Below are 27,619 nucleotides of genomic sequence, written 5' to 3'. Positions count from 1 at the left end.
ATTTCAGTTTGGAAATAATGAAGAGTAAAATGAGCATAACCAAGAGAATATTGCATACAGCAACAACAATATTGTTTTAAGAACTATATTGAGCTAATAAGTCATTTTGACTATTAAAAATACCCAAATTAACTACAAAGGACAAATGAAGGAAGATGATACCTGCATCCAGAGAAAGAACTGATAACTAGAAGTACGTATAGAATGGTTTACATATGTATATACGTAAACATAGATGTAAACCTATGTAAACATATGTATTCATACATATGTAAACATACATATTTGTGTCTAATGGTAGCCACCTCTAGGGCAGGGAAGAGGGAAGAAAAAAAGGGAAAAAGAAGAAATTGACAAGATAATCTTTATTTTATATTTACAAGGAAGAGCAAGTTATATATACTAGTTTTGCAGTTTCATGTGCAATCATTTATTATACTATTTTATGGAAATGCTTCTTTTATTCCAAAAATTAAAAATTAAAAAAATATTTTTAAAAGTGAAGCTAAACACTAGAAGAATTCTTAATCATGTTAATCATGCGTGTGTGTGCATGTATGATAGATTACTTTTGACAGTCTGTTGAAGCCTGAAACATAAAGAAGTATAAAACTATAAGAAATATAAAAGAAGAAGTATAAAATATAACACATAGGATTACAAAGAAAGCCAATTATATTGAAATTCAGTTATCAAAATACTAAAAAAAATATTTGCAGACCCTGGTTAAGAATCCCTGTGGAGGAATGTCAGGGTAAGGCCTTGAATGTAGGGAAATGCATGGGAAGATAAAATTGAGGAGGGAGAATTTGGGGAAGGTGGAGGAGACAGAAACAAAAGGAACATGCAATTTTTTGTCTCTTAATGATCTAACATTTCTGCTGTAAGAAATACAAGAAAACCTCGTTGAATATCAAGGCTAAGGACACTGACCCCTATCCTCAATGCGAGGGCCCCAGTTTTAGGTCTTATAAAAGGTGTTTGTGAATGTGACGTGCTCCTGATGGCAGAAAGGACATAGGGCCTTGTCAGTTCTGAGATCTCATTTGTGCAGACTTAGGCATTCATTTATGAGACAAGAATGAAGTTATTTCTGACTTAAGATAAGCTCCAGAAGCCAGAGGCAGAGAAGGATAAAGGATTTTTACAATATCTATTCCAATCTCTTTCTCTTCTCCTCTTACAGATGAAAATGTAGGTCACTTTTAATAGTACTTCCATTCATCCTCTCTCCCCATTCAACATGGTTTTTACCTCTTGTTTGGCCCTACTGCCCTCTATCATTTTTAATACTTTTTAACAGAAATTTTATTTTTTAGTGCGGCTATTCATACACCTCACATTTTTTATTTTCAATGCCTCTTATCACCCACCTTTTTCTAGCTTAATCAAAAAAGAAAAAGAAACATATAAAAAAAAACTTTAGTATAGCATTTAAAGGAGGGGGAACAAAAAGTATATGAAAAGCCAAGCAGCTAAACAATTCCTTAGGAAGTGAGATTTGATGAATCCTAATCTATTGTACCTGCTGAATCCCTCATCACCGTGCTTTTGCACAAGGACATTAATGCACTGTTGGTGGAGGTGGAAATCAGTCCAGCCATTCTGGAAAACAATGTGGAACTACGCCCAAAAAGTCATTAAACTCTGACTCAGTAATACTTCTAATAGGTCCAAACCACAAAGAAATCAAAGAAAGAACAAAAAGTACAAAAGTATTTATAGCAGGTCTTTTTATAGCAGGAAAGAAACAGAAACTAAGGGGGTGCTATCTCTTGGGATTTTGTTAAATAAATTATGGCATGACAATATAATGGAATATTATTGTACCATCAGAAATCATGATGAAAAGGACAGTTTCATAAAAACCTGGAAATATCTTTATAGAGATGATGTACATTGATGTTAGGAGAAACAGGGCAACAACATATATGATAAAGTTAGGAACATTTGAGAAATTGAATTGTTGCTGTTGCCAACCATATTTCCAGGAGACTGATAATTAAACTCACTATCCACCTGTTGATAGAGAGAAAATGAACTCAGGATGCACAATAGAAATACATTTTTGTCACAGCCAACATGATATTCTGTTTTTTGCTTGAATACACACACACACACACACACAGATATATATAGTTACAAGGACTTTTTTTCCTTTTTTTGCCAATGGGTTAGTAGGGCAACAGGAGATAGATGAGTAGAAATAGAGTAAGAAAAATGAGAAAGCTTTGAGGCATTATTTTCAAAAACTGAGAAATAGAAGGAAGTCGAGAAAGAAGCTCAAACAAGCAGGACAATTTTTAAAAGTTCAAGCTGATCTTATACACTTGAAAAGAAAAGCAAGATATACATAATAGCTATATTTTCATGTATAATCTTCTTTTTCTATGTTGCTACGTGTATGCAAATGCCCATTTACTTGTTGTTTGTTAAGTTCAGAATAAAAAGGTTTTAAAAACAGTAAAGTTTCTGAACCTAATGATTCACCCTATTGTGGTTGAGCTTCTGATGAGCCCCCAAGTGGCAAATCTATAGCCCAAAGCCAGACCCATACCATACTTTCCAACTTGATAGGATCTGTAAGAGCTTAGACCAAGTTACCATGAGTCCTAAAATGGACAGATTAACATAGGGAGAAGGTAGAGGGATTTAATAGTTTTATTTAATTCCTTAATATTTTTTTCATCAATAGTCCTTCTGGCTCACTGCTGATAAGTGATAAGTACTGATAAATATATACTTTCATTCCCTAGGGGAAAAAATGCCACCTCAATTTTCTCAAGCTACCCTTACATCACCACAAGGTAGCCATATTTTTCACTTTTTCAACAAAATAAACTTATATGAAGAAACGGGCAGAGGAGGCTCTTCGAGGTTTTTTTTTAATTTCATTTTGTTTCATCTTACATTTTAAATCCAAAGATTTTTGAGCAAGGTCAGCAATAGACTGGAACATATCCTGCTGAGTTAAAGATTAGTTAGTTGAGCCGGATTTGCCAGATCCTAGACCACATCAGAAAAAAAATATTTCAATTATAAATCTAATTACAACTTTAATTGTTAAACAGTCACTCAGATTATGTTTTGCTACATGGTTTGCACTGTTTCTTACTGACTCATAAAGCAGGTGTTTCAGCAGGTGTTACCTCTGGGGCAACTGCATCACTTGACTGCCATAGAGATCTTAGTCTCTCTCTCTGTGGTCTATTATTTTTAGCAGCACATGACAGCTATAGATGCTGCCATCCCCCAAACCCCAAGAGGGTGAACTATGAAGCATATCTCTTTGTATTCACTGCAGAGGGAGAATGAAGAATTGGAGAGGGTAAAAAATAAAGATCTGTCCCTATAGATACATCATCGAAGGAGGAACACATTGGGTGGTATTGTGGGGAGAAAAAATCACTGGTTCTAGTGTTAGGATACCTGGTTGCAGATTCCTGTTCTACCACTACTGCCTATATGGCCTTGGACAAGTGACTTGACTTTCCTGAAGCTCAGTTTTATAATCTGTAAAATGGATGGCAGCGTTGTGGGCAGGATGTGGAATTAGCTAGGGTCTTAGGTTCCCAACAATGTTATGATTTTGATTCCATGATGAAGGCCCATTTCAAAGTAATCTCATAGAATGGAAATGCCCTCAGAGTCACCTCCTACATCTTGGTATGTGAAAAACAGATCACAAGCAGCCTAGATTTCATTCCCTCTCATTTTTCTTCATCAGATTGTACCTCAAACCCACATCCCCCTATCATCAAACCCTTTACTAATCTTCCTCTTTATAACTGTTTTTTTTCTCTCCTACTTACACATGTGCCCAGGTGTTTTATACCTTTAAAAAATCCTGAATCCCAAATTTAAAAAACTCCATCCTCTTAAGATACACTTCTATATAATTCCTCCCTTTCGCAGCCAAATTCCTAGAGAAGAAAAAAAAGTTGTCTAATTTCATTCCTGCCATTTCCTATCCTCTCATGTACTTGTCAAACAAAGGAGATCTGGCTTCTGAGCTCATTACTCAAATGAAATAGTCCTCTTCAGAACCACCATCGTTCTCTTGATTGCCACACCTGTTCTTAATCCTCATTCTAAAAGACCTCTGGGTAGCACCTGGCAAGGTTGACTTAACTCTCCTTGACTCTCTCTCCTCTCTAGATTTCAGTCCTAACACTGCCTCTTGGTCCTTCTCCAACCTTGCCTTCTTCAGCTCTACACTGCCCTTTCCTTCTTACCCCATTCTGCTGAATCATCAACCACATGCCACCTTTTGACTGTTGTTCCCTAAAGCTCTTTTATGCTTCTCTCTTGACCTACTTTCTCTTGGTGCTCTCAGGAGCTTCTGTGGGTTCAATTATTATCTTTATGCTGCTGATTCCTATACATGCAGCCCCAGGCTTTCTCAGGAGCTCCATCCCCACATCACGAACTGACAATCAGACATTTATAACTAGATTTTTCATAAGCCTCTCAACAACTAGACATTTCCAAATGGTTGCTCCACGAGCTTCTCAAATGCAATATGTCCACAACTGAAGTCATTATCTTTCCCCCCAAACCCTCTTCCTGTAAAATCTACTCCTGTCTTTCTACAGTCATCCAGGAATATAATATGGAAGTCTTTCTCTGCTTCTTCACTCTTCTTCATCCTACATATCCAATTCATGGCCAATTCTGGTTGGTTTTACCTTTGTAGATTCTCTTATGCGATCCTTTTCTTTCCACTCTCACACTCACCAGCCTAGTTCAAGTTCTCATTACCTCTCATGGAGGCTATTATAATACCATCCTGATTGGTATAACTGCTTCAAGCAGCAACTCTCTAATGACATCCCCAACACAGCTTCTGAAGTGAAATTCCTAATCCAGATATTCAACCATGTGACTTCTCTGTGGTTCTCTATTGCTGCTATGATGAAATATAAACTGTTCTATCTGGCTTTTAAAGGCCTCATTCCATGTTTCTCCCTTCAGATACTCTATAGCTAAGCTCGTCTTGCTGCTCCTTTCACATGATATCCTACTTCTGATCTTCATGCCTCTGTATAGGGCATTCTTGATGCCTGGAATGCACCCCTTCCTCACCTCCACTTCCTAGAATCCCAAGCTTACTTCATAGTTCAGCTTCTACAGGAATGAAATCACCTTGTGTTTACATGGCTGTAAGGACGATTTTATTATCCTTTTTAGAGTTTAGTTTCTCAGTGTCCACGGCCATAACAATCTCTAGTTTCCAGGCGTCAGATAATATTTCCAGGCTCGTGACTTGTAAATACCTCTACCATGCTTGCACAGCGAGATATGGGGGTGACATAATGTGATTTTTTTTCTTTTCTTTTTTTTTAATTTAAATTTATTTATTTAACATATTTGGTTTTCAGCATTGATTTTCACAACAGTTTGAATTACAAATTTTCTCCCCATTTCTACCCTCCCCCCCCACTCCAAGATGGCTTATATTCTGGTTGCCTTGATCCCCAGTCAGCCCTCCCCTCTATCACCCCCCCTCCCCTCTCATCCCCTTTTCCCTTCCTTTCTTGTAGGGCAAGATAAATTTCTACACCCCATTGCCTGTGTATCTTATTTTTTAATTGCATGCAAAAACTTTTTTTTTTTGTTTTTGAACATCTGATTTTAAAACTTTGAGTTCCAAATTCTCTCCCCTCTTCCCTTCCCACCCACCCTCCCTAAGAAGTCGAGCAATTCAACCTAGGCCACACATGTATCACTATGTATAACCCTTCCACAATACTCATGTGGTGAAAGGGTAACTACATTTTGCTCCTTCCCAACCCATCCCGCTTTATTGAATTTTCTCCCTTGACCCTGTCCCCTTTCCAAAGTGTTTGTTTTGATTACCTCCACCCCCATCTGCCCTCCCCTCCATCATCCCCCCCCTTTTATTTTTTTTTTATCTTCCTCCCTCTTCTTTCCTGTGGGGTAAGATACCCAACTGAGTATGTATGGTATTCCCCCTCTGGCCAAATCTGATGAGAGCAAGGTTCACTCATTCCCCCCTCACCTGCCCTCTCCCCTCCTCCCACAGAACTGCTTCCTCTTGCCACCTTTATGCGAGATAATCCACCCCATTCTATCTCTCCCTATCTCCCTCTCCAAGTATGTTGCTCTCTCTTCCCTTAATTTCATTTTATTTCTTTTAGATATCTTCCCTTCATCTTCAACTCACCCTGTGTCTGCTCTCTCTCTTTTACATATATATATATATACATATATACATATAAATACATATATATATATAAAAACACATATATATATATACATACATACACATACATACATATACACATAGATATATACATACATACACATTCACTTATATATATATATATATATATACATAAACATATATATATATATATGCATATTCCCTTCAACTACCCTAATACTGAGGTCTCATGAATCATACACATCATCTTTCCATGTAGGAATGTAAACAAAACAGTTCAACTTTAGTAAGTCCCTTGCAATTTCTGTTTCTTGATTACCTTTTCATGCTTCTCTTTGAAAGTCAAATTTTCTATTCAGTTCTGGTCTTTTCACTGAGAAAGCTTGAAAGTCCTCTATTTTATTGAAAATCCATATTTTGCCTTGGAACATGATACTCAGTTTTGCTGGGTAGGTGATTCTAGGTTTTAATCCTAGCTCCATTGACCTCCGGAATATCGCATTCCAAGCCCTTCGATCTCTTAATGTAGAAGCTGCCAGATCCTGGGTTATTCTGATTGGGTTTCCACAATACTCAAATTGTTTCTTTCTGGCTGCTTGCAATATTTTCTCCTTGATCTGGGAGCTCTGGAATTTGGCGACAATATTCCTAGGAGATTTCTTTTTGGGATCTATTTGAGGAGGCAATCGATGGATTCTTTCAATTTCTATTTTGCCCTGTGGCTCTAGAATATCAGGGCAGTTCTCCTTGATAATTTCTTGAAAGATGGTATCTAGGCTCTTTTTTTGATCATGGCTTTCACGTAGTCCAATAATTTTTAAATTATCTCTCCTGGATCTATTTTCCAGGTCAGTGGTTTTTCCAAGGAGATATTTCACATTGTCTTCCATTTTTTCATTCCTTTGGTTCTGTTTTATAATATCCTGATTTCTCATCAAGTCACTAGCTTCCACTTGCTCCAATCTAATTTTTAATGTAGTATTTTCTTCAGTGGTCTTTTGGACCTCCTTTTCCATTTGGCTAATTCTGCCTTTCAAGGCATTCTTCTCCTCATTGGCTTTTTGGAGCTCTTTTGCCATTTGAGTTAGTCTGTTTTTTAAGGTGTTGTTTTCTTCAGTGTATTTTTCAGTATTTTTTTGGGTCTCCTTTAGCAAGTCATTGACTTGTTTTTCACGGTTTTCTCACATCCTTCTCATTTCTCTTCCCAATTTTTCCTCTACTTCTCTAACTTGCTTTTCCAAATCCTTTTTGAGCTCTTCCATGGCCTGGGACCAGTTCATGTTTTTCTTGGAGGCTTTTGTTGTAGGCTCTATGACTTTGTTGTCTTCTTTAGGCTGTATGTTTTGGTCTTCTTTGTCACCAAAGAAAGAATCCAAAGTCTGAGACTGAATCTGGGCACGTTTTCGCTGCCTGGCCATATTCCCAACCAACTAACTTGACCCTTGAGTTTTTCAGTGGGGTATGATTGCTTGTAGACTAACGAGTTCTATGTTCCACGTTTGGGGGGGAGGTGCCAGCTCTGTCAGACCCGCACTACTCCTTCCCCAAGAACCCCCAGTCCAGACTGGGCTTAGAGCTTCAGCAGGCTGTTGCACTCCTGCTCTGATCCGCCACTTAATTCCTCCCACCAGGTGGGCCTGGAGCCGGAAGTAACAACAGCTGTAGCTGCCCCACCTCCGCTGCACCCGGGGCTGGAAGCCAAACCAGGAACTCCTTCCACTTCCGCAGCTTTTCCCACTAACCTTCTCCGCAGTCTTTGGTGTTTGTGGGTCGAGGGGTCTGGTAACTGCAGCAGCTCACATATTCAGGGCACTAGGGCCCCCTCCGCCCGGCTTCTGGTCTGGATGGTCCACGCCGCTCAGGCTGGGCTCTGCTCCATTCCGTTCCCAGCTCCCAGCTCCGTGTGGAATAGACCTCACCCAGAGACCATCCAGGCTGTCCTGGGCTGGAGCCCTGCTTCCCTCTGCTGTTCTATGGGTTCTGCCATTCTAGAATTGGTTCAGAGCCATTTTTTATAGGTTTTTGGAGGGACTTGGGTACGGAGCTCACTGTAGTCCCTGCTTACCAGCCACCATCTTCCTGTGGGTCCTGACATAATGTGATTTTTACTATGCTTGCACTGAATGACGATATTGCTAAAGTTAACCTGTGAGCATAATGTTGGTGAGATGCCTTCTTTGTCTGTTGCCCTATAAAGCAACTGGGCACTGGCCAGTAAGTGGGGAACCCATAGGGGAATCTGACAGTGTAATGCTGTGTGTGCCTCAACTGGCCCCCATTGAGACTTGAGGGGATTTAGGGGAGTGCACAAACTGGAATGCTGTGCTTGTCTCAACTGACCCCATTGAGATGTAGGGTAGTTGCCCCACCCCACTTCTCACTGGCCCCTGTAAGAAGGGTGATTAGGGAATCCTGTAAGAGTTGGTGCTCCCACTATCAGAAACCCCTTTGAGAAGACTAAACTAGAATATAGTAAGACTATTATCCCCTCCAAAGCTGTCTTACTGTCTGCCCAGATCAAGACTGAACCTGTTAGAGGCTGGAGTCCAAAAGCTCCAGTGCCTCTCGTGTTTTATTTGTGAAACAATGGCATACATCAGTATTTACTTCTGAGTTCATTTTGTCTCCTCAGGTAGCAGATAAGGTCATTGAGGACAGAGAATGTTTTACTTTGGTCTTGGTATTCCAAAATCTTAGCACAATACATGGTATATAGTAAGTACTTTGAAACAAAAACTGAATGACTGAACAATTGAAGAATCTATTCATATCCATATGAATCTGTAATATTACCACCTGTGTCCTCAAATCATCACTTCCTATTACTGAGTTATTAAGAAAATGAATGTCTTCCTAGTCCTCAAAAGTACTTCTCACCAAAGTCTACCACAGAGTTCTATCCAAGCCTCATAATCTTACCCCCTCTTACATTAGAATGAGACTGTCTCTGGGTGTAAAGGATCTCTACTACATGACTATGCACTTGCTACAGTTCTCAGTGTATGTTTGTCCTCCTGGGCATTGACACATGGTTTTCCTTTGATAATAGCTCACTTAAAGAGTTTATTTTTCAATCCTAACTCAAAATTTTAGGAACAAGTGGCTGTTGATAGGCAAGACAAAATGAGAAAACATTTATCATACAGCATGCATCTCTCAAATGAAATTGCATTAGACTGAAATTCACAATAGCAGCAGTTTGAAGCAAACGCAATAACAGTTTTAAGTAGCATTACAAGATTTATTTTTACATGTTTAAAATTCAAAAACTCATTGGGGAATTCTGGAAATGGAGAATGTTTCATTTAGGAAAACTGCATGGTGTTTTGTTTCAACACTAAACTGTAAACAGCTGTGTTAAGGGTATCTAACATGCATATGCTCTTTGGATTTTTAAATTTAAAGAGAGGCAGCCTTCAATTATACAGGGTGATAAAGGAAGTAATTCTGTGGATAATCCACAACAAAAGGAAACCTCCAAATAATTTATATAGTTATCCATACATGCACAGACTTATTGTTACACATAATTCTTTCATATTTGTTCAATCCTTCACTCATCAAACTTGTTCTGGAGCTATATGCCAGGAAATTTATTACATGATGGAGGGGAGAGGGGGTATGAAGAAGAATAAGATATGGTGGTTGTCAGTCTAATAGGGACTCAGATTTTAGTAACATACGGTCCTAAGATCATAGATCTTGAAATGGAAGGAGCCAGAGAAACCACTTTGTCCAACCCTCTCATATTGCATTTGAGGAAATGGGCTTAGGGAGATTAAATTGCTTCCTCAGTCATACAGGTACAAAGAGTCACTGGTGAGATTTAGATGGAGTAAAGAATATAGTATATTACCAAAGATGGTGATGGATTAAAGCCAAGAAGGAGAAGCTCCTTTGGGCAGCAATCTGCTCAATAGACCACACCAAGGTAGAGCTTTGGCCCAGATAGTTAGGAAGGGTGGGAACATGAATTAGGTTGTTGAAATGTTGATTGACCACCTTTGGTTATAATTTTGGAAATGGCACTCTATAGTCACAAAGGAAGGCTGAAGTTCTGGATGTAAGCAGGAGGATACACTCACATTCAGCAGCAGGAAAGAGGCAAAGCTACTAACCAATGACTTTGCAAAACTTTTCCCTTCAAAAAAAAATCCAGCAGTGTAAAATCTTTGCACTAAACTTCAGATTTACAAGCTCAGAGTAGAAAAAAACAACTAGAAAAAAATTTGTATAAAGCTTTTAGTCTTTTTTAATATATGGTGATGCATATGTGTATATCAGCGTAAGCCAGATTCTTTAAACGTATCTATTTTCAAATCAAAAACAAAACAAAACAATGATTGTGTATAATATATAAGGACCATGGCATATAGAAATTAATGGTCTCATTCACACAATATGAATTTATGATTACCAATTATATAATGATGTACGTATGCAGGCGCGTATGTATGTATGGATATATGTATGTGTGCATGTATGTATATATGGGTCAGCTAAGTGGCGCAGTGATTGGGTTCAGCCGGGTCTGAAGTCAGAAAGACTCATATTCCTGAGTTCAAATCTAGCCTCAGACACTTACTAGATGTGTGACTCTGGGCAAGTCACTTAACCCTATTTGTCTCAGTTTCTTCTTTGGTAAAATGAGCTAAAGAAAGGGCAAAATACTCTGGTATTTTTGCCAAGAAAAACCCCAAACGGGGTCACAAAGAATTGGACAGGACTCAACGACTGAACAATGAAATATATACATCTATGTGCATATATGTTTAAAATGCATGTATATATAACATGTATGTAGTGTATATACGTATGGTACATATATACACATATTATCTAAAAATTATCATGAAGTCGAGCTTTGAACTTTAAGAATATAAAGTCATTTTTATTTCCTTCATCACAATGGCACACCAATCTCTTTGAAAGAAAATCACACTGCTAATCCATGTCAACAGAATGGGGTTTTACTGAATTGAGCTGTTACATTTCAGTACTTTAAAATGGATGCCAGTTTCCATCGATGCTTCATGAGAATTCGTCATGAACTAATTTATATTCTTTTACCACCAAGATAGGAATCCTATTACCAAGGACCTTATCTTAAGTAAAGGGGTCTCAGTGCTCATAGCAATGGCACTTTGCTATTTACATACGAAGGCTGACAAATAGGTTGCTTCCTATCTTGGTTTACTTAGCTCCTTTTGTGTCTGAAGATAGATTTGCACTCTGAAGTGGAGCTATAGAGAAACTAAACATATCTTTACTATAATAGGTTCTGCAAGAGAAGAGACATAGTGCATAACATTAAGTATTAAATATGTACATACATTTAAATATATAATACATATATTACATATGGATAAACTCATACAATAACTGCCATATATGTATGTATATGCATGTTTGTGTAGATGTATATATATAAACATTGATGTATATATGCATGTATGTGTCTCTGTACGTACATACATACACACATGTATATGTATGTATATATGTGTACACAGTGTTCCAAAAACCTTAGTGTAGTTTTATCCTTTAATAACCAGAGGTATAAATGCTACAAACAATAACATTTGAAAAGTTAATTATTTACAATTTTGTTTTTTAAATTAAAATTCAACATAACCACTAGCTGGTGTTATACATCACTTTAGTCAATTTTTCAACTTTGTAAAAACTTTCATGAATTATTACTCAATGCCTGAGAAGATTGAATTTGTAAACTTAGCCTTGAAAGAATGAAGTTTTGATGCAAAAAAATGACAGTTTTGATGGAACCCCACAGTCTACTGGAAACATATCAAGTGACTGAAGTGACCAAATGAGAGGACTTCCCTTATCAAGCCACCAGTCTGAGAGTCATCCAGAAAGTAATGGATGCATAATGTATAGTGACAGGGTGCCCCTTCATCAAAATTAAACAATTATTAATCAACATTCACAAAAGTGTAAAAGAAAATGAAATAAACTTTGTGATTTTTTGTTTGTAGCATTTGTACATCTTAAACATGTAAAAATATGTGTCTATAAGCATATGTGTATATATGTACATGTATGCTTACATGTATATACATGTGTGTATATATGGATACACACATCCATGTGGGTCTTCCCTTCCTCCACCCTCAGCCCTTTCCTCTTCCTTCCTTTTCTATTACCACCAAAGTACCACCAAAGACAGGACCATCCTCCCAGCTACTCAGACTCTCCCCCTTATCATTAACTCCTCACTCACACCCCATATTTAATCTGTAAGTCCTGTCAATTCTACTTTTATAGCACCTCTTGCACCTAGCCCTTCTCTCCTCTGATGTTGCTGCCCTCCTGGTACAGCTCTAGGTCTGACCACGTCACCCCCTTGTTCAATTAAATCCAGTGGCTCCCTGTCAACTTCAGGATCAACTATAACAGGCTTTGGTGAGCTTTTACACTCCTCCCAAGCTGGCACCCTCCTACCTTTCCAGTCTTATTCTACCTTCTCTCTCCCTGCACATACTTTGGATCCAGTTACAGTGTCCTCCTCAATGTTCCGCAAACAAGACACCCCATTTCCTTGCTTCTCTCATTTTCACTGGCTGTCCTCAATGCCTGGATCTCTCTAGTTCCTCATCTTTACCTCCTGATTTCCCTGGGTTTACTCAGACTCCAGCTAAAATCCTACCTGCTACATGAAGCTTTGCCTAATTCCTCTGAATGCTAATTTCTTCCAAATTAGAGATTTATTGTCTCCAATTTCTCCTGTATTTGTCTTGTTTCTATGTAAATAGGTGATTGTATAGTCTCTCCCATTGGTCAAAGGGAGAACTGTTTTTTGGTTTGTTTTGGATTCTTTGTATCCCCAGGGCTTAACATTGTGTCTGGCACACAGTAGGCACTTAATAAATTCCTGTTGACTGGCCAACTAACAGATACAGTATTTTAAAGTCTGCAGGGTCAAACTCAGACAGAAAAAGGGACCATTAATCTGTAAAAGGGGATCCCTGCAAGACACATATTACTTTTAAAATACAATATTATCTATATTTTAATTATATTTTTATTTGTTTTGTTAAATATTTCTCAATTAATTTTAATCTGTTAAGGCCACACTCAGAGTATTGTGGACTATATGTGGACCATCAGCTGCATGTTCCACAATCTGGTATAGTAAATAGGGAGGTGACTTTGAAACTAGTTAGATCTGACTTCACATCATGCCTTTAACCCTAGCAGTGAAGATAATGGGCAAGTAACTCTAGATAAATCTCTTTGAAATAAACACTGATGTTTTTAATAATATTCTTCTTGTGATGTGGCATAGATAAAAGTCTTGAAATGACCATTATTTCCAGAAAATTAAAGTTGAGAGTTACAAAAAGGACATTAGAGAGGTACATGGTTCTTATGATGAAGCTGTTCTACATAACCAATGCAGAATTAAATAGTAGAGGCACCAGAGATGTCATGAGACATCTGATGGAAAAAGAAGGTAGGCTGGTCATGGAAGGAAAGCAAAAGATAAGTGATGTACAGCACAATGTGTTGGCTTCACTGCGTCTACATGATGACAGAAGACATAGAAGTCTTCCAGCACATTTGGTGGAACCTGTCCAATGACTCCATGAAGGAACTAGGGAAGGATGTAGACAAGAGTGGAAGATGAACGCGTTTGAATGGCATGTGGTCTACACCAGTAGCATCAAACTCAAATAGAAAGGGGCCTTGTGGTTCACACATTGACTTAAGAAAACTACACATTAACATTATTTTATATTGAATTTTTATTTATTTTGATAAACATTTTGCAATTATATTTTTATCTGGCTCAGTGTACATGCACTTGGCCTGAGTTAAGTTTGACACTTCTGTTATGCACTACTGAAGGGAGTAACTGTATTGATGAAATCATAAGTGCATCAACATATTAAAGGATATCTGTAACAAACAGAAAAAGCTCAAATTTTTTAATGCAGATATATATATAGAGAGATGTAGAAAGATTGGCTATGTTATATTTTTACGCTCTAACTCTTCCCTATTATCCATAAGGACCTGATAAAAATTTAAAATAAAACCGACTTTGATCACCTTGATAAAAAATTTAAAATAAAACCTAGACTTTGATCACCACCATGGGTGAAACTTTCACCAAATGCCACATCAAATAGCTCCTGTTGTGTAAAGAAGTTAAACTGCCTGAATTTTCTTAATATCTGAGTGTACCATATCACCCCGATGACCTTGTATTGCTAAATAATTTGTAATGAAAATTATGTAGGATATAAGAACTCTTGGATCTGAGTGTAGCTTATCATAGGTTTGGAAATTCTTAGAGCAGGCTCTGCAAAGTATCCTAACTGTTAAAACTGACATAGTATATGGAAAACTGAAACAATCTTTGGGTGAAGTACTGAGCCAAATGCAGCTCCTAAGACATAAAAGTATATAAAACAGCACCAAATAACTGTTGATTAAGAACCATAAGGATGCTTTCTACAAGCTATTAACCAATCAGTCAACAAACATTTATTAAGCTGCATCTGTATGCTAGGCACTGGGGAGATAGAAAGACAAAAATACCCTTAAGGAGCTTACGTGCTGTCAAAGAAAACAACATATACCCATATACAAAATACATACCAAGCAGAGAAGAGGTAGGTTTGAGGGTAAGGAAGGCACTGACAGTTGGGGGAACCAGGAAAGATCACAAGAACAACCCTGGAGGAAACTAGTGAGAACGATTATACAACCTTAACTAAATCAGTAAATAAATCTTCACATACTAAATGGGAAACTCTATATAACTGAAACCATTTTTTTTTACCAAAGCAGAAGAGGTATTTTAAGAACTTACTATCTATTTAAATTCATTTTTTCACATTTATTTATTTTATTTTTAGTTTATGAAATAAAACAACCACATGAAAGTACAAATCCATTATGTACAACCTACTATTCTTTTACAATACATAATAAAATTAATAATGTAAATTTCTTTTTTTAAAATTTTCTTCCTTTATCACTCACCCTACAGATGTCTATGATTAGACACAAATACTCTGTGTGTGTGTGTGTGTGTGTGTGTGTGTGTGTGTGTGTGTAAAACTATTCTGTAAATACTTCTATTTATCAATTCTTTGTCTGGATGGATGCAGCAAGTGTTCTTCTTCATAGGTCCTTTGTGAACCAGAAACACCACTACTAGTTCTATTTCCAAAGATGATTAGGAAAAAAGGAAAAGAACATCGATGTTCTAAAATGCGGTGGCAAAGAACTGGAAACTTCAGGGATGCTTTCAATTAGGGAATGAATAAACAATTTGTGGTACATGCTTGTGACAGAATACTACTGTGCTATAAGAGATGACGAGCTCAATGATTTTAGAAAATCATGGAAAAACTTGTACAGAATAATGAAGAGGAAAATGAGTAGAACCAAGAGAACATTTGTATACAGTAACAGTAATATTGTTTTAAGAATGAATAAGTGGTTAATGCATTTTGACTATTATACATATCCAAATTAACTTAATTCACTTTTAATCTAGTAGATGAGTCAGTCATGTGGAAAAAATGAGTTAAAACTGATGGAAATACTGAATCTATTGTACCACCAAGATATTAAAAGAATTAATGGAGGGCCTCCAATATGTCAGACAAATTCTCCATAGAGGTTTTTTTTGGAAAGTTATGAGATAGACTCGCACAGAATAAAGGGGTTTGTTGGAGTTACAACCTGTACTACCGGAGGAAGTAGTCACATAACAATGAAGCATAAACCTACCAAAGCATAAAATTTATGATAAACAAATGATTTCTTGAAAGGTTGTTTAACAAAGAAGCATTCCTTAAATAATTCTGTAAATAATGCTAAATACTGTTCTTCTCTTTGGAAACTTGGAAGCAAGAGTGATTGGGACCAGTGAGGCACTAAGAAAAAGGCCAATTCCTTTCCAATTGAATGCCAAAGCATTTCATGTTTCAGCTATTCAAGACTCCACTAAGGAAACCAAGCAAATATTTATATTTTCCATTTTTCTTGTCATGCAACAGTTCAGAATTGTCTCAGTTGATTTAGCACCAATTTGAGTCAGTCTTTAGACATTTGTCCAAGTAACTGGACCAAGGATACCTACTGAAGCCTTGTCACAAATGACAGGGTTATTCTTCATTCTTTTCAGTATGTTTGGGTCCAGAAGTGATGTTGAACAGACAATAGATAAACAAGCCACAGACCCACTGAATTGTAACACCAGGAATATTAGATAAACCTCATAGTCTGATATATTTCACTACAGCAGGAACCACAGAGAGGAACACTTGAGGATGTCAAACAAAAAGGATTATAGTGAGTAGAAAGATAGGGATCAAAAGGCTCTAGCTTTATATTTACAAAATCAATTGTTATATTTAGCATTTGATTACAGAGTGGATTATACCATGCACAGACCACAGTTTTTAGTTCTCACCCTGATATAGCTTCCATCGTAAATTAATGAAATAATATTCTGGTTTATAAAACTAAACTAGTTGAGTATAGTTAGCATTAATCCATTCCCAAAGACTTAATCAAACTTGATAAAATTCAGTCTCTGAACCAATAAGGTCAAGAGTCTAGACAGTGGTGACCTCACCATTGTAACCCAATGGGAAACAGCAGACAAACTTGACTGAGAAAATAATGACATGAGCTAAGAGTTTGAGGATGAGCCCTGGTCCAAGGTTCCAGACTCTAGAAGCAATTACATGTGTTTCTACATATAGTATGGAAGATGATACTTCTGTGTTAGGTGGACCAACAAACCCTAATTCTCCACTGAATTGTCATGCATACATCATACCATCCCTTCTTGTTTGCCTGACTTGGAATTTCTCTGATACGATACACCACAAATTCAACTCCATTAATATAATATCAACTAAAATGAAGAAACTTGCCCACTTCACTAAGATTTAGTGACAGAGGGAGGGCGGTATAAAAATGATAATTATTCCCAAAACACTTTCCTCTATGGCATAAAAGTGTTATGAGATTTGCTATGGACAAAATATTACTTATGTGATGAAAATATTGACTAGATGAGGAAATTTAATAGTTTTCTTAAGAAACTTTTTTCCCTAGAATTTTATTGGCCAAGATCTCTGGTTATTAGCAATCATTGTTGTCTTCAGTCAAAATCATTTCATTTGGTCCAAAAACGTAGAATATCTGTAATTTTCAAAACATCAGTATTTGAAAAGAGGGCGAAACTCACCAATACTGGGATAACCAGGTGTAGAAGGATCTCCTCCAGGATTCAGTGAAACCATGAAGGGGCTGTGGCTGAGGTTGGTAGTCTTTGGTAAGTCACAAGGATCGACATAAAGAAGAACGCCTCCAAACCCAGCTTTTTCCAGCAGTGAAAGCTAATGGGGGAGATGAGAAAAACAATACAAAAATGAGACTATTTAGAACACCTTTAAAAGGGTTAAAAGTAAATGAGGTAAAATGAGGACTATATTCATAATTTTAATAAAATTATAGGTTCACAGGATGTTAGAAATACAAGGAAACTTTCTTACAAATCTTTTAATCAAGGGACCTCAAAGCCACAGTCCATACATTGGGGTTTTCTTGGCAGAGATGATGAAGTAGTGATTTGCCATTTCCTTCTCTAACTCATTTTACAGATGAGGAAACTGACACAAACAGGGTTAAGAGACATGCCCAGGGTTGCATAGCTAGTTAGTGTCTGAGGCCAAATTCGAACTCAGGAAGATGAGTCTTCCTGACTGGCACTCTAACCATTGTGCTACCTAGCTGCCCCCATCATTTAACCAGTTCCAAATTAATCTAAGTGTTCCAAATCCAGCTTATAACTGTACATGTTGGCCAGGGGGTTAGTATAGAAATAAGGTAGCCAATAATAGACAAATCTTGTATCCAGGCAGATGGAAGTAGCTGCCCAAGTGGACCCTGCCTTGGTCAGATCAACTAGGATCACAGATTTAGAGCTGGAAGGGACTTCAAGAGCCACTGAGTACAACTATCTCATTTTACAGATGAGGAACCTGAGACAAACGGAAGTTAAGTGACTTGCCCAGGCTAAAAGAACCAGCGTCTTAAGCAGGATTCACACCCGAATCTTCCAGACTACAAGTCTAGCATTATGCCATCTGGTAGCTCTACATGCTGGGTATTAAGACACTGAAGAAATGACACTGATGGAATAAAACTAATTTCAATGCATCTTGCTTATCTACCTATGACAGGAACCTCTCTCCATATACAATCCTCCCAACCTGCCCTTTTCCTACTTTCTAGGACACTCTGTTACAGGGAGAATAACAACAGGTTCCTGTTAGAACAGGTGGTATCTCCCTCCAAATGCAATATTGAGGAAGGCACCTTGTAACATATGAAGTAAAATGTAATTGTGAGTTACTCATACTGATCCTACACATGGAGAACATGGGTTTTGAAAAATTAAACTCTTTGAGTTGATCCTTCATTTCTGGCAATCATTGTATGCTTCATTAGACACTTTATTAATTTGCTTATTACAAAGGTAGGTAGCACCAGATTTGGTTCTGCTTCTTGGTTCTCCAGTGTGTCTGCTTTAAACAGGGATTTTTCATCGTAAATGCTTCAGGACCCCCAGGACACTGCTATGATCACTGAGATGCAGTAGCTAGGACAGTCAGTAGATTGCCTCCCAGGGGACCACCTCCTCAGTCCCAAGATTCCACGCAGAGCTTTTGTTAAAATTAAAGCAACTTTAGCATGCACCATTGGACGTGGAATTTCCATGGTAATGAGAGGTAATATAATCTAGTGAAGAGAGAACTAGTTTCAAAGCCAGAAAGAGCCAGATTCAAGTCCTTTCTCTGTCACATACTTTCCTTGAGACTCGACAAAATTACATAATGTCTTGGTGCTCCAGGCAGTTCTCTAGGACTATAAATTTTAGGGAAAGTACTTACTTAAATTGATAGAGGAAATTTCCTGTGCTGAGAAAGCCACAGATCCATGCCCTATTCCTATTACAGAGGTGTTCATATGTCTATGCATAACAAAATATTGAAAATCTCAAAACAATTTGCCCACCTCTCTAGGAAGGAACAAATTCCCATTTTGTCTTATTTTCCTTCATCTTTTGTGAAATATATAATCTATTTCAGCTGAAAAAAATTTCTACATCTTTGTTTCAAAGATTAATTCATTCAATCTAAATTAATTCATTCATAAAGAAGGGGATATGAATACGTAAGAGGAGAAACAGGAGCAGCGTGTGTGTGCTTCTGCTGTGTGTGTACATGTGTGCACGCGCGCGTGTGTGTGTGTGTGTGTGTGTGTGTGCATGTATGTAGAGGAGGGGTCTTCAATTATCCCTTACTGACTCCCTTTCTCTGGCTACGGTCATATCTTTGCTGGAGCAGCTGATTTTTCCATTATTTATCAGCTGGTCAGTTTGATTACTGACACCCACTGCCATGTGGGAAATGTTGGACTGCCCCAAGTACTAGCGTAAGTACCTGGCACAGAGATAGCCAGGGGGGAGATGGACTGAAATGTTCGCTGTTCAGTGCCAGTGCTTGACCTGCAGGTTGCATAGGGAGGAAGCCTATCCCAATGCAAAAAAAAAAAATGTCTTGCCCCAAAGGCTGCTTCTGGGGTCTGTATGTTCTATGCCCACTTCTTATCCCTGATTCAAGTATCTCCCCAATTCGACCTCTCCTCCACTCTGTTACCAATTATGTTTTCCTTAAGCACAGATCTGACCATATCATTGTTTTTTACTGAATAAAATTGAGTGGCTTCCTATTGCGTCTGGAATAGTATAAACTATTCTGTTTAGTTTGTAAAGTCCTTCAAAGACTGGCCGCAAACTATTTTTCCACCCTCATTGGGAATTTCTCTCTTCCACACTGTTACAGAGTCAAATTGGCCGCATGTTTGCACTGGTTGTCTTTCATGCCTGGAATCCTCACCTCCATCTCATAGAATCTCTTGATGCCTCCAAGCTGCAGTTCAACCAGCACCTTCTATATGAAGCCTTTCTTTATCCCTTCAACTACTAGGGCCTTCCCTTCCAAAATACCTTGTATTTAACTGCTTTGAATTAATTTGTATCTACTCTCATATTTATCCTTTATATAATCAGGTGATTGATTTTTACCCAATTGTATGCTCCTTAAGTGCAGAGAACGTCTCATTCATTAATTGTTTCATTTGTTCATTTTTAATTCAACAAATAACTACCAAACATCTGCCATGTGCAAGACACTGAAGGACAAATTGCAACTCTGGTCTTCAAAGACCTTGCACATAGCAGATGTTCAGTAGACAAACCAGTCTTGCTGTTCCTCACACATGACATTCCATCACTGGTTTCTTAGCATTGGCTGTTCTCCACACCCATGACGCACACCCTTCTCAATTCTGTTTCTTCTAATACCTAGTTACCATCAAAGCTCATCTAGATGCCATGTTCTTCTACCTGAAGACTTTACTGTTGGCTCCATCTGTTGATGTCTCCTCACCCCCACTCATCATTATCTAATATGTTAGTTATATCTCTTATATATGTACCATCTCTCCAGATAGAATGTGAATTCCTTGAGTGGAAAAACTATTTTTGTTCATTTGTGCATCCCTAGCCCCTGGCACAGTACATGGCATGTACTTAATAAATGCTTACTGATTCATTAATTGATCAGGAAATAATTTTGACTTGATGTATTTCATTTACAAGTTAATCCTTTTCTAATTAGACTTGTTATTAAAAAACCTCATTTTCCAAAGAAGAGTCAGAGTGAAATTTAAGTGGCCAGAAAACTTTGGGATGATCTCTTTCTTCCTTTGAAATTGGTTTCAGAAAGAGAAAAGTCAGGCAAATATCACATGCAATCATTTTCTTTTCTTCTCAGGGCAGAGTAGGCTAGCTGGAACAACAATGTTCAGCTTGAGGGGATGAGAAAAGTCATTTATGTCTACATTTTTAAAAATTCTGATCCTCCAGGTCACATGACCTTAATAAAAAAGTGGCAAAAATCCATTTTGACTTTGATAATTTCTGAACACTCGATTAAATGTCTAATCAACCTGCTCTGTTTCCCATCCCAAATGTCTAGGGGCAGAGTTCAGAAGTCTCCTGTGCTGAAGTGTAGCCCAGGAGGCTGCTACAGTCATTGGCAGACACCTGCCCCACTCCTCACCCCCAGGTGCTGTATTAAGTAAGACAGGATGCTCGGCACAGGACGCGTCCCGCTTCATGCCCGAGTGCACAGAAATGATGGAAAACAAGGTACCTTTGCTACACATCTCAAAACAACCTCCAGTCTAATGAATAGCATTACAAAGCATTGTACAAACAAGACACAGAACAGAGCAAGAAGTGAAAAATTGAAAAAGGAGGAAACATTAAGACAACTGATTTTTTGATTGACAGTTTCTTCTCACGAAGGTTCAACTAGGCGGAAAATGTATTTAACGTTCTGCCATAAAAAGATTAGTGATCCCCCAAACAGATACAGGCTATCTCATTTGGGTACATCTGTACCTATTAGCACAATTATATTTAAAGCCCCATCCTATCTTTTCAGGGTATTTAGAGAAGCTTCTGAATGTGACAATGAGAATCAGATGGAAGTCAACGTGTATTGTTATTTCTTCTTCCCATTGTGTACATTTCGCTCAGGTTGTGATAGCAGGTTTGTTTGAAAGAGAAAGCAATTTGTTATAGTACAGCAGCTTTAATAAATGGAAATTTCTACAACAGAACATTGCGAGATGTTTAAATATTAACCAGACATATTGCTCATTCCCTCCACTAGATTTCAGAAACTTAATACAAATTAAGTGCACACTTTATTGCTAGATCTTGCTTACCAGGGCTAAGAAATCCACAATGTTCAATTCTAATTAAAAATGAAATTGAACTGTAATTCCCTGGAAACAAAGGCTGATCAGACTCAATAAGCTTTACTTAATTTATTTCAGAAACAAAATAATTGAATTGCTTCTAGTCAAGGACAAAAAAATGCTTACGCTGTTATGAGTGCATGGCCCCCAAATCTTTTACATTTCTATTGTATTCTCAAACTGTCACAATAGACAATGTCTTTGAAAAGTTACTTATTAAGTCTCAGCTGAATCAGCACTCAGAATTTATAATAATAATAATGATAATAAAAGACTGAGAAGAAAAAGTCATTCTGGTGACAATGGCTATGTTGTGTGGCAAGAAGATCATAAAATATGTCTTACCTCTTAAGAAGTATGTAGGAAGTTTTGTCAATTTTCTGGTTTTAGATGCATTTTAGAATATTAGGACTGGGAGATTATCTAGGGATCATGTTTTTGACCTCTATATTTTACATATGAGGAAATGTTGTGACTTATCCAAAGTCACACAGCTAGTTAGGGTCAGGTTATAATAAGGCTATAACAAGACCCATGGACTCCTAATTGACAGAGGCTAATGATTTGTATCCCATTGGAATGTAACTGCACATTACTAGAACTATACTTTGGTTGTTCAGTCATTTCAGTTGTGTCCAACTCTTCTTGCCCCCATTTGGGGTTTTCTTGGCAGATACTGGACTGGTTTGCCATTCCCTTTTCCAGCCCATTTTACAGATGAAGAAATTGAAGTAAACAGGATTAAATGACTTGTCCGTGGTCATATAGCTAGTGCACATTTAGGGCTGAATTTGAATCTGAGGCTGAATTTGAAATCAGGTCCTCCTGAATCCAGATCCTGCACTCCATACGCTGTGCTACCTAGCAGCCCTAATCTTTTAACCCCAAATCTTATCTCATTTTTGCTAGGAGAAAAGGATTAATAAAGCCTGGTGAATGACAAAAACAAGAGTGTTATCTTTTATTTTCCTTTCTCTTTTTATTGTACAAAGCAAAGTTGAAGCATGCCTGGAAATTCAGTGCTTCAATGAAATTGTCCATACTTTGAGGAGGCTTTTGGTTTATAGATCACTCAAAATTGGGAGAGGCCATGAAGGCTGTTCTATATGATCGATCAATCAATCAACAAGCATTTTATTAACCCTATATGTAGGCATTATGTTTGATGTTGAGGATACAAATACAAAAATGACATGTGACCTCAAGAGCCTTTCATTCCATTGAGAGACAACACATACACATATTTCTTTTTTTTTTTGGAGGGGGGAAGGCAAGGCAATTGGGGTTAAGTGACTTGACCAAGGTCACACAGCTAGTAACTGTGTCAAGTGTCTGAGGCCAGATTTGAACTCAGGTCCTCCTGACTCCAAGGCCAGTGCTCTATTCACTGTTCCATCTAGCTGCCCCCACACATACACATATTAAAACCAACAAAAACAGGTAGGTGTGGATTAGTGTGAATAATGAATCCAATGAACTTGTGGCATCAGTAAAATACACACTGCATATTTCCATTGGGTTGAAACCAATGACCATATTTGACATAATCATGACTTCATATGGTGTGAATTGAAATACATGCAACTACTTCACAGGATTCATTTTTTACATTAGTGGAAAGAAAACCAAGATATTAGGCAAGAGAAGTTATATTTTTTGCATCTTATCCTTCTTAAGAAAGGTCTACCACAATAGCTTGTACATAGTAGGTGCCCTATATGTTTGCTGAATTAAATTGTTTTCCCCCCAAAACATCCAATAAGCAAATAAATATTTCTATTTGGATTGAGTTAAATTTCTTTTCATGTCTTGCCTTTCATTGTGTATGCTGTGTGGCCATGGGGAGGTTGCTACCCCCGAGGTTCTGAGCAAGCCACTCTTCCTGCACATTTAACTGCAGACACTCAATGACTCCTCATGTTCCTTCTAATTCTCCATCCTGATATCCTTGGTCTTTTAATCCTCTTAGGCCAGCCAAGTCAAAATCTCAATTCCTAGACTTGGGCATATTTTGGAAATAAATCAACAAGAGAGTTAACTCCTAGTAGAAAAGTGGAGAAGACAATAAGCAGGGTAGGGACGGAGGATAGAAGTCTTGTGTCACTCTGGTAAAAAGTCTGACCCTCATTGCTAAGGATGAATTCTCTCAATGGATAATAAAATTTGAAGTATCTACCCTCCACGTTGTTGTGAGATTGAAATATAATAGTGCTTATGAGAGTGCTCTGTCCACCTTAAAGTGTGATTTTCCTGTTAGCTTTGGTTACTCATGCTTTTCAAGAAAGTGTGAATGTTTCTGAAGAACAGTTTTATGTAGGTTTCCTATCGTATCATTTTGCCAATGTCATAAATAAGGTATTAGAGTGGACATATTTGTGGGCTGCCAATGTTTTGTATATACATATATGATGACTATTAGCATAAGTAGGGATGTGTTGTGACAGAAAGGACTTGGCTTTGAAAATCACAACATTTGGGTTTCACACCCAGCTCTGCTACAAACATCGTTTGTACACTTAACCTTTCTGTGATGTGGCTTCCTCATCTGAATATTGGTAATTACAAAATCTCTGAGGTAGAAGATATTTCAGAGATATGACAGCATGGTGCCTGGATTTGGTGTCTGAGGACCCGGAGTTGAATCATTCCCCTGCCACTCAAACAAACAATACCTATGTGACCATGGGCAACTCAATTAAGTTCTGTTGACTGTAATCTCCTCATCAGGAAAAAGACAGTCTGAACTGAATAGTCAGACAACCGAACTGAACAGATGACCTCTAATGAATATACCCACCCCAAAACTAGGATCCTTAGATCTACCTACAGTCCTACCTGTGCCTGAATGAAAACCCAGCAGCAGCTGCTACAACGGATCATCCAGTCCTCAATCAAGATCACCAGTGGTAACAGACCCCGTACTCCCTATTTCAGCTCATTCCATCTATGAAAAGCCCTAATCATTAGGACATTTTTCCTTCTATCTAGGCAACTGGGTGGTTAAGTGTATGTAGTGTTGTACTTGGATACAGGAAAAACTGAGTTCAAATCTAAGCTCGGACACATGCTAAACCAGATGCTAAATTTCTCTCATTGGTAGTTTATTCATCTGAAAACTGAGGATAAAAACACTTACCTCATTAGATTGTGAGACTTGAATGACATAACATACATTAAAAGCTTTGCAAACCTTAAAGTGTTATGTTAGCTATTAGTCATTATCAATATGATTAATGTTTACTATTAGTTTATCTTATTATATCTAAACATTAATATTATTAATTTTAAACTTATTTGCCAAAATTTGCCTTTTCAACAACTAATATACACTGATCCTTGTTTTGCCTTCTAGGACCAAGCAACCCTATCTAATAATCCCCCTTCTATATGAGGATCCTTCAAAAACTTCATGCCCAGTTGCCATGTGTTGATGTTGTATGAACCCAGTTAAATCACATATATAAAAGTCCTTTGAAAAGTAGAAAGGACTAAACAAATTTATGTCCAGAAACCTGAGGTGCTTTTAGTAATAAATTACAAAATAGCTTTATTAGATGATCTTGAAGTATTTCATGAGCATCAAGTCTCAGAATGGCAAAGAATCATCAAAATGAGATCCATAGTCTCCCAACAGAATAGTTAACTATCTACACAGGAAAAAATAAACAAGTGAACAAAGAATAATAAATAATTACTATAATGTATATCAGTTAGGTGACATAGTGGATGGAGCGCTGGGCCGGGAGTCAGGAAAACATGAGTTCAAATCTGCCCTCAGATACTTACTACTTGTGTGGCCCTGGGCAAGTCACTTAACTTCTGTTTGCCTCATTTTACTCAATTATAAGAGGAGGATAATAATAGAACCAATTTCCCAGGGTTGTTGCAATGTCAAATGTGATGACATTTGTAGATATCTTTGCACAATGCCCAGCACATAGTAGGTGCTAAATAAATGCTAGCTATTATCATTTCATTATCATCATCGTGACTGTTATTATTAGCAGCAATCCTCCACCTGGGAGCTGGCTAGGACCTAAATGGAGGCATGTAATCAACTAATCAGTCAGTGGGGAAATGGGTTGATTCCCACTCCTCTATGCAATAGCCAAACATGGGGTTTATCTTCGACACAACCATACCTGATGTTCACACATTATCCACCAATGCTCTTCTCACCCTCCTACAACTGCTGTGCATGCCCCCAGTCTCCCCTCTTCTGCCTCAGTAAACAGCCCCACAGAACAGTAAGCCAAAAAGCATTTATAACAGAAGCACTATTCAGTACCCAGAGCAACAGCCAAGCAGATTTCACTGGTAAAATCCCCTCCTTCCCATCTCAAAAACTCCCAGTATAAACTTTTCCAGCCGCCACTCTGCCTCATCATTTTGGGGCTACCACAGGAATCCCTTCAAGGATAGGTTCAATTCTCTATGGTAGTGACAGGGAATAAGTGCCCCACTCTGATTCTGTTTTGGGTTTGACAGAGTGAGTCATACTACATATAAAATACAAAGTTTGTTTGTTCATAATCATTTTCACATTGTCTCCTTCATTGAAACCCTTAGGGTCTCGGCTTTGCCTTTGGCGGGGAAGGTATCTCTAGTACTCAGCACCATTTCTTCAGTCATTTTCAATTGCTTTTGACTCTTCGTGTTCTCATTTGGTTTTTCTTAGCAAAGATACTGGACTTGTTTGCCATTTCCTTCTCCAGCTCATTTTACAGATGAGGAAATTGAGGCAAACAGGGTTAAGTGACTTGCCCAGGGTCACACAGCTAGTAAGTGTCTGAGGCCAGATTTGAACTCAGGAAGATGAGCCTTTTTGACTATAGCCCCCAGCATTCTATCCACTGCGCTAGTTGGCTGCCCCTTTGCACCATACCTGGCGCATAGAAAGTACTTACTAAATGCTTATATACTGACAGACAATAATATTTTTATACATACATATATATATATATACACACACACATATGAAAATAAGTAAATGGATATGTGTATATATGGGGGAATATGCTTTTTAAAAAGATAGGAGTGTGCAAAGAAATATGTTTGGAGAGCAAAAGTAGACCAGGACACTCCACGGGGTAGAAAAGCCATAGAGCCCACCCATCAGAATACATGCAGATACTGCAAACGGACAATGGGCTAGGCCAAGCTGGAATGACAAGGAGTAAGAAACCAGGGTGGATTGCCTCTACAATATCATAGTTCTTTTAATAACCCAAAGCTTCCCCCAGAAGCAAAAGGCCCATCTGTTTAATGCTAATATTCTTCAGATGATATTGTAGGTCTATGAGTCATACAACACTGCAGATTCTGCAGAATTATAAATGAGTATCAGCCAAAGAGGCAAGGAGGAGGTTCATGGTGGAAATGAGCAAGACAAAACAGATTACAAAAGAGGGATTATGCAGAAGTGGTGAAATAGAGAGAGAGAGAGGGAGGGAGGGAGGGAGGAGAGAGAGAGAGAGAGAGAGAGAGAGAGAGAGAGAGAGAGAGAGAGAGAGAGAGAGCCAGAAACAGAGAGACAAAGAG

The 27,619-nt window shown here is 37.9% G+C and overlaps 1 protein-coding gene across 1 annotated transcript in view; it reads right to left on the bottom strand.

Annotated features, from left to right (window-relative positions):
- NAALADL2 (N-acetylated alpha-linked acidic dipeptidase like 2) overlaps nt 1-27,619 on the bottom strand; it is a 1,044,682-nt gene that overhangs the window by 454,709 nt on the left and 562,354 nt on the right. Inside the window, exon 6 of the mRNA XM_036755686.1 lies at nt 17,430-17,580. Within this exon, the coding sequence (XP_036611581.1) occupies nt 17,430-17,580 (151 nt within the window). The remainder of the gene's footprint in view (nt 1-17,429; nt 17,581-27,619) is intronic.

Source organism: Trichosurus vulpecula, chromosome 4 (genome assembly GCF_011100635.1).
Source record: "Trichosurus vulpecula isolate mTriVul1 chromosome 4, mTriVul1.pri, whole genome shotgun sequence".
NCBI classification, from domain to species: Eukaryota; Metazoa; Chordata; class Mammalia; order Diprotodontia; family Phalangeridae; genus Trichosurus; species Trichosurus vulpecula.
Note: the sequence above shows the minus strand (reverse complement) of the source record. Positions and strands in the feature narration are given on the sequence as shown.